Genomic DNA, 8,572 nt, shown 5'->3' with positions numbered 1-8,572 from the left:
CACGGCATCAATCACATCTTTCGCGCATTATATTCTTTCCAGGTCGTTTTATATATTTTTTTTCTCCCTTTATACACATCATTGAATCAAGTTTGCTTGAGTCCACAATGGCATGTGTTCTACCTACGTTCAGCAGCACCCATCCATCTTCTCAGGGCATTCTCCCTTTCTTTTTTTTTCTTTTTGGGGGGGGGGGGGATTTTATTTTGTGAGTATTATTTCTCTCTCATTTATTTTTTTCTCATTTGATTACATATGCCTGTATTTGTACTTTGTTATTGGTTTTGTTATCTATTTTTTTGAGGGACCCACATTGTACAAGCATTGCTTTTGAGTGGGTCCCTCCATTTCCATCTTAATTTAGTTTCTATTGAAAAATAGTATACTTATTTGAAACCTCCAATGTGTTGCCCAAATTTTGTAAGTGTTTTTCACAACATATGCATTATTGTTTTGTTTCTTTGCAACGGATACAAATACTTATGTTTATATATGGTATACAATTTGTTTTTGTTTGATGGAAGTGAACTAACTAAAATTGAAATTGACCTACGCCTATCGATTCTAGGACTATTAAAGTAAAATCGTGATCAATCAGATCAAAAGCTTTCTTGAAAATAAATATCAGAAATATCAGTTGTGGTAACGATCTAAAAACGAGTTTAAACGTTTTCCAATAGAATTGCCCCAAGTGTTTGTATGCATGAATACAAAAAAAAAACACGCCAAATGACTTTTAATGAAAATGTGTACTGGTTGCTGAGAAATAAGCGAAATGATTACAAAATAAACCGTCGGGAATTTTCTCCGAACAGTATAAATACACTGTCCCAAATATGTGTTCTTTATATTATTAGTGATCACAAGAATTGCCCGTTTTAATAGCTAAGATTTCCTGATTTCGGACAGTTTATTTCATTTCAATATACCAGAACTAAAACTAGATCTAAGATAATATGACGGCATTTCACCTTGATTCTAAAGATGATTTGTTTGCTGCAACTGCTGTCTTTTACATTTAAAGTCGACTGTTTCAATTGAAATTGAAATTATGTTTACCGGTAATCTCCATATTAATTTGCAGGTGAGGTGGTTCGTATCACAGTGCTCACCAAGGAATATATCAATCGAGACCTCCAGTGATGTATGGTACCAATGCTACCGCAGTGTACAGCATGCGGATGCATCATTATCATTTGGACGATCTGCGCCCATAACAACCAGTATATTACCACCACCATACAGAAGTCACCCTAACAATGCACAAATAAAGATTGTTAAGTTCTCTGATTATGGGGATTATTGGCATACAAACGGTTTTGGTCCCTTCTACTGTGAGGCTACTTCGGCTTGTGGAGATGTAACAAGGGTCACTACATTTTTCCAGAGAAGTGATGGTAAGATCGTGTTTCCACCTTTTTGTGAAAACTTTGATGTGAAAAGGTCAAAGGTGAAGGCCACACTGACATGTTTTCATCTCACCCTTCTGAAGTCCTTGTAAACGCGATAACTTTAATTTAACTCAACCAAAGCTCATATAATTTGGCGTGTATGATAATAGCAAAGAGTCCAAAATTCATGTGCAAGACTTATCTACCGTGTCCCAAAGTTTACTTCCATATACACCTCTTCTGAGAGAACTCCACTGGTTGCCTGTACGTCAAAGAATTTCATTCAAAATTCTATCAATTGTATAAAAATCATTAATCGCTCAAGCCCCACATTACATTACAGAATTACTCATACTTAAAACCCAATCACACAGTCGAAGCCTGCGAAGTTCCACAGATAAATTATTTTTTCAGATCCAATTTCACAAAACAAAAGTCATACTTGGGGATCGTGCATTTGCACTTGCTGCCCCAAACTATGGAATAGCCTGCCAATTGATATAAGAAGCTCTCCATCCTTGGTTCTCTTCAAATCAAAATTAAAAACATATCTCTTTAGTTAAGAAAATATGCTGTGTAGACATAAGTAAAAACGAACTGTGAACAAGCGCAGCTGAATATATCCATATTAAAGCTGCGCTATATGAATTTATGTTTATTATTATTAATATTATTATTATAGATCCAAGCAATTCTATTGATGTTCAGGTCAGAAGGTAAAATGTGCACTGTAAAAACTGTGGTGTTAAAACTGACACCAGTTGGTGTTGATAGAGGACCACACCCTGAGGTGTTAAAATTACACCCAAGAGATTGAACATAACACCAGATTGTAAATGTAACAACCAAAGGTGTTGTGATGACACAAATCGGTGTAAAACTAACACTGTCAATATAACACCGTTGTAAAATAACTGGTGTGGTCCTCTATGTACACCGGTTAACACCACAGTTTTTGCTGTGTGAAGTTCACTCTTCTTGCTGGACAAATAACTCGATTTTCCGTGTTACAGGCGGGCGTGTTATGTGCTCGCTCGCCTTAGCGACACTCTTGTTGAGAAAAATATTCGTTCAGGACATATGTTGTATAGTGTTTGCTACAATTTTCTCTTAAAAAATCGGTGATTTTAGGTCTAAACCTCTCTCGTTCATACTCTCGCAGTATTTTGATTTTTCTTAATAATATTCCTGCTATTTTTTTTAAATGCCGTGCATAATTAAAAGTGGTCCCGGTTTTTTTTTACTCGTTCAGTTAAAAGCATTTGATTTATCTTAAATAATTGCATGAAGGGTTACTGTATCTGAGAATAAAGCTGCATCATGGTGCATTGAGGATACGACATAACGATCATTTTAATGATTCAATATTCATGAGCGTTTTTTTTTTTCATTTTAACAGCTAAGTTTACCAAGTGATGGAGTGTTTACAAAGACAGTCAGTGTGGATGACACAGGAGTAGTGATCTCAATGACTGATCGATACCAACCTGATGATGATGGAAGTATCACATGGAGGAAAGATGGTGGTGATGTTCTTACACAATTTGAAGGTCAGACCAATATCAGCTTCCCAAACCCAATCCGGATATCAGACCAAGGGTTTTATGAGATCTACTATGATGGCGAGAGAGATCAAAACAGAGGAGGAATCGCCAGACTTATCGTCAGGGGTAATCTGCATCTTATTATTTCTAATCACTTAGATCAGTTAGAATTATTTCAAAGTCCCTTAAGAAACGAAACAAACATTTAATTTCTAGGAAGCATTGAGATCGAAAAATTTTCGTTCGATGATGTCCCTCTCAATATATGTAATTATATATTATTTTATCAAGAACAAATAATCTTCATTAAAAAGAAACTTTGCTACTCAATTGCCTTAGTCATTTACAGCTTATTAAAAAAGGGCATAGTATATTTAAATAATTATTGAAAATCAAAACATTTCACAGTGTGAATAAATTGATACTTTTTTTTCAAATAACGTAAATTTGATATTATTATCAATTCAAACCAGTAAAAGTTAACTTGATCATACACGTATGATTTTAGGTTGAAAATGCAATTTGAAATGACCTTGTATACACACGAAACTAACTTTGCGTAGCACTTGAAAGCGCGTTTTTGAGCATTTTTCTTCTGACATACTTTTATAAAATCTTGCATCAGTTTGGGTATTTCAAATTTAGTTTCAGGACATGCGATATGTAAGACTTTAAAAAAGGAAGTCAGCAAGCGGAACGATAGAAAAATTGCGCTGTGGTGTTGTCACACAATTTGTGTAGTGGGGGGGGGGGGGGTCGACGCTCTTTATTTCAATTATTTTATAACTAAAACACAGCTTGCATAATTTTCTCACAACACAGAGTATTCAATTCGTCGGTTCAGTTCCCTTTGTTTCGTCCATGCAGTGTTCCCATGGCATCTGCTAATTCTCTATTTGTTTCGTTTTTTTTCTCTGTGTCTGCACTTAGAATGTCCTGCCGGAAAGTGGGGTCCACCTAAATGCCAAGGTGTCTGTGATAACTGCTACAACGGTGGTGTCTGTGATGATAAATCTGGTATTTGCATCTGCCCGAACAACTTCAAAGGAAAAAATTGTTTAGAAAGTTAGTATTAATGAAAAAAAATAACTAAAAGCATTTATTTTTCATACGCCTGTCCCACGGGTCGCATTATAATACCACGCTCGGTGTCTGTCCTTTATGTTTTCTATATAGACAAGATAACTTCAGTTTAGCCGAAGCTAGGCTCATATAATTTAGTGTGTATGAAATACTAGCATAGATCCAAGAAAGCCTATTGATTTTGAGATCAAAGGGTCAAAGGTTAAGGTCACAGTGACATGCTTTTATCTTCCCCTCGAAAAGTCTCTTTAAACATAATAACTTCAGTTTAAGTTATTCTGTGTGATATGATTTTGTGTGAATGATACTAGCAAGGATTCCATAATGCATATTGATTTTTAGGTCAAAAGGTCAAAGTTTAAGTTGCCACCTTCAACTGTTCTTGCTTGACCAATAACTGAATTTGTCGCGTTACAGACGGGTGTACTATATGTGCTCGCCCCAGCGACACTATTGTTTATATTATTACGGTAATAATGGTTCACTATCATCCTTGTCGTCATCATTACCTTCAATCATCAGCAGCATTATCATCATCATCAATTGATTATTATTATTATTATTATTATGCATTATTAGGCATATTTTAACCATCATCCAGTAGTAAGTACTTTGACAGAGTACATGTACATGTACATGACAATGTATGGTTTATTATAGTCCTAAACACAATAGATGGCTTGGAAATATCTTTGGAAAGTGGACGTTTAAATTATGCTGGAATGATTTGTTTGTAGCACATGTATATCTGGCATTATCATAGGGCTTATACAAATTGAATAATCTTAAGGGTTGTTTGAAAAAATAACACTGATGTCCTTGATATTGGAAGTACAAATTTAGGAATGCACCATGTGATATTTCTCTGCATCATTTGGAGCGTTGTGGCCCAGTGGATTAGTCTTCGGACTTTGAAACAGAGGGTCGTGGGTTCGGATCCCAGCCATGGCGTAATTTTCTTCAGCAAGAAACTGATCCACAATGTGCTGCACTCAACCCAGGTGAGGTAAATGGGTACCGGTAGGAACTAATTCCTTAAAAAGCTGTGTGCGCTATGAACGCCTAGCTTAGCCGGGTAATATAGGAGCGCCTTGAGCACCTAACAAGGTGGATGTGTGCGCAATATAAATACCCTATATTATTATTTCCAATTAAAACTTTTCCTCAGTTTGCAGGGATGATGGAGGGAATAATTTTGGAATAGACTGTGAATCTTATTGCTCATATCGTAATCTCCCAACGAGCTGTCGTACCTATCTGTTTTGTCTACCTGATCCTTATGGATGCTCATGTGATGTTGGTTCCCGAGGCCTTTCATGTGATAGTGGTAAGTATTGTGGTGAACGGTGTCCGTCAAGCTTGTTCTAGAAAAGTATGTTTTACACTTCATGCATAGTAGCATTATTAAAATGGTTAATGATTCTATCGACTTTTACTTGTATTGCTCCTTGCATAGTGCTTTCATCCTGACCAAAATCTAGAGTTTGATATTTATATAATATTGGATGGCCTTGAGGTTAATACAAGGAAATATTGGACGAGTCGAAGACGAGTCCAATATTTTGCAAAGCGAGTCCTATATTTCCTTGTATTGACCGAAAAATGGGACATCCAGTATTATGATTATTATTCATACAGAGAATTTTAGCAAGTAATTTTTAACTTACCCTCCCGCCCTGAGACTCTGACTCTGCTGTATGATAGGGGGACCTAAAGCTACGCACTTTGTTTTCAAACAATAAAAACTGTCCCAATCTTAATATTTCCACAAATCATATTTCACTAATTTGTGGCAAACATTCTTAACCAAGTAGAAAATATCACAAAACTCACTAATACGAAAATCCCGTCGTGTTTTTCGAACACCTCTTGATTTCGCCGCCCGATGTAGAAGGGGTCCTAAAGCTACGCACTCGATTTATCATGCAAAAAATAGTATTTCCTGTGCCTCAATTTCTAAAATATATTCAAATTATTATAGGATAAAATGAAATTAAAGCGAATATAACTCCAAACTTCCTAACAGTTGTTGGTTTTCTCTGCATGTAGAGATTTACTGCAGCCTCTGTAGAAAAAATTTAATAGGAATTGTTCATCACTCTCTGCAGTCACAGTTCCACACACAGTGCGCATTTGCCATTGAAAACTGCATACGCGCGCAATGAGTGGTGCGTACACTTCGGGAATTCCCCTTCTAGTCGTCCAATATTTTCAATATTGTGTCACCTCGGAAAAAAATATTAGGCGAGTTCAACAAACTTTTTAAGTGGGTCGAGTGCATCAACAAAATAACACTTGTATTTGGGCTCTAAAATTGTCTCTATGGATAATTATTCAAACAATGGTCCAATCATCATCTTGTGTATTTCGTCCAATACTATTTCGTGTGATAACCAGTTGGCCAAATATCCATTTTCTTTTCATTCATTTTGCACATTTGACACTTTGGCTTAGTTAGACCAAATGGTGTATGGACTAAATGGCTATTAAAACAACATGTTACTAGACGGAATGGCATTAGACTAAATGAAAGTAGACCATGAGGTGGGTAGATGAAGTGATAGTAAACCAAATGGATGTTAGACGAATAGGAAATAAACCGAGGCGACGAAGGAGGAGGGGTAGTAGTAGAAGTAGTAGTAGTAAGTAGTAGTAGATGGAGAAGAAGGAGGTCAAAGAGTATGATGAGAAAGGGAAGGAAAAGAGAAGAGAGAGAGAGAGAACGGAGAAAAGCGGAGGAAAAAGATGAAATGACCCTATGGAGTCAGGTTTAACTTAAATTCAGGTTTAACGTTGTGGTTTGAGTATGGTAAGCCCAAGTAATTATTGTTTTTCTTAAGATGAATGTTTCTTATGTTTACTGTTCTCTTTCCTGGTTCATCGATGGTGAAGACAATAATTTACTTATACTTCCTAGAAATTTATGAATGATTTGAGAGCCAAATGAGCTGAGATATGCTATCTCTACCGTTAGTTATTCATGTAACAATTGGCTATCCATACTTAAGCCACACCTATAAACCTGAGTTTAAGTTTAACCTGCTGTCAAGAATACAGGCCAAAGTTTTGTTCTTAAGAATACCAATTACCCTCTCTCTCAGATTGTCTTGTTGGTACATACGGTGCAGGATGCTCGCAGACATGTCACTGTGCAAATGAATCATCGTGTGACCCTTTTAGTGGAATATGCACTACAGGTGGATGTCAGCCGGGATGGTCAGGGAACAATTGTCAAAGTAAGTCCCTTATTCTAGCTCTTCTGAGAGAAAACGGTTTGTTCTGAAAGAAACAGTATACATGTGTATGTGTAAGGTTCTGCACGTTTAAACTCTACCATGACACAATCATCTGTATCCTGAACATGCAAATAGGGTAGGTATGTTTAAAAGGTGTGTGTTCAAACATGTTTTAAATGCGTTTTAAAACATGTTTCTTTTAAACGCATTTTAATGCACAAACTTTTTACCCCCCCAAAAAAAAAAAAAAAACACACTATAAAACACAGGATAAAATTGTGTGTTGTAAATTTGAATGGATATGTGTGTTTATTTGGTTAACTCACGTAATCACGGTGCGAATCATGTTTTGCGTACATCCGTATACATCCCCCTAATTTACGAAGTGTTGGGTTCAGGGAACAACCAATTTAGTGAAATGCTACAAGCAAAATACGAAATATCACGTAATAATATGCTGTAAAACACTTTTAGCTGTTATGGAAAAATCGCTATATATATATATATATATAAAAACACATTATTGTCATTATTATCATCATTATTCTTATTAATAATGAATAAAGATTGTCGTTATTGACAGGCCTACACCCTCACACAGTTTACGGCCAGCAGCCAGGACCGCAGTTCTGGACACCAAGTCTACACGTATGCAGATTCATGACTTCGGAATAAGAGTACGCATGGGCTTGTACTTTATCTTAAAAAAAACAAAGGAAAATGATTGTAGTCGTTTGCCTGTTACCACGAATGAATCAGCACCCTCAAAATACAGGCAACCTTACATAGGCATTAGGCTTAGAACCCTGTTACATCGGATGTCCTACCTAAGACGAGTATCGGGGCGCCCTAAGACAACTTTTTAATCTAGTCTTATAATCAAGTCTAGCCTCTACATCATGATAAACTCTGCTATACACTGTGTGAGCATGGAATGTATTAACGCCAGGGCGCAGAAGATGAGCACTAAGACGAGTATCGGGGCGCCCTAAGACAACTTTTTGTGCATTTAAACCGAATTGCCAATGCTGACCAAGATGGCTTCGGCAGAGCGCCAAGCGCGCGCTGTGTTTGTTGTTTGGAACCGATCCAATCTTGGGCAGGTGTGCGTTTACACCCATTATCAAAATCAGTCTCTGAGCGCCCGAGACGGTCTAGGAATGCATCGCGTGGTGGTCTGGGATAGGTTTGCTCAGATGGGGTCTCGGGTAGGTTTGTGCTTTTACACCGGATTAGAAACCCGCCAGAGAATGTTCTCGGGGCGTCCCAAGACTACTTAGGAAATCTGGTGTAACAGGGGTCTTTGATCTACATCCAA

General features: G+C 36.9%; 1 protein-coding gene across 1 annotated transcript; it reads left to right on the top strand.

Moving 5' to 3' along the window:
- The first annotated feature begins 2,859 nt into the window (after window positions 1–2,859).
- On the top strand, window positions 2,860–7,929 carry LOC121417867 (angiopoietin-1 receptor-like). The gene is made up of 5 exons (XM_041611600.1): window positions 2,860–3,061; window positions 3,866–4,000; window positions 5,187–5,345; window positions 7,120–7,254; window positions 7,838–7,929. The coding sequence occupies exons 1-5, from the start codon at window positions 2,860–2,862 to the stop codon at window positions 7,927–7,929; spliced, it is 723 nt and encodes a 240-aa protein (XP_041467534.1).
- Window positions 7,930–8,572: the final 643 nt, after the last annotated feature.

The sequence above is a fragment of the Lytechinus variegatus genome, chromosome 6 (genome assembly GCF_018143015.1).
Source record: "Lytechinus variegatus isolate NC3 chromosome 6, Lvar_3.0, whole genome shotgun sequence".
NCBI classification, from domain to species: Eukaryota; Metazoa; Echinodermata; class Echinoidea; order Temnopleuroida; family Toxopneustidae; genus Lytechinus; species Lytechinus variegatus.
The sequence above is the reverse complement of the archived record's forward strand: the minus strand, read 5'-3'. Positions and strand labels throughout refer to the sequence as shown.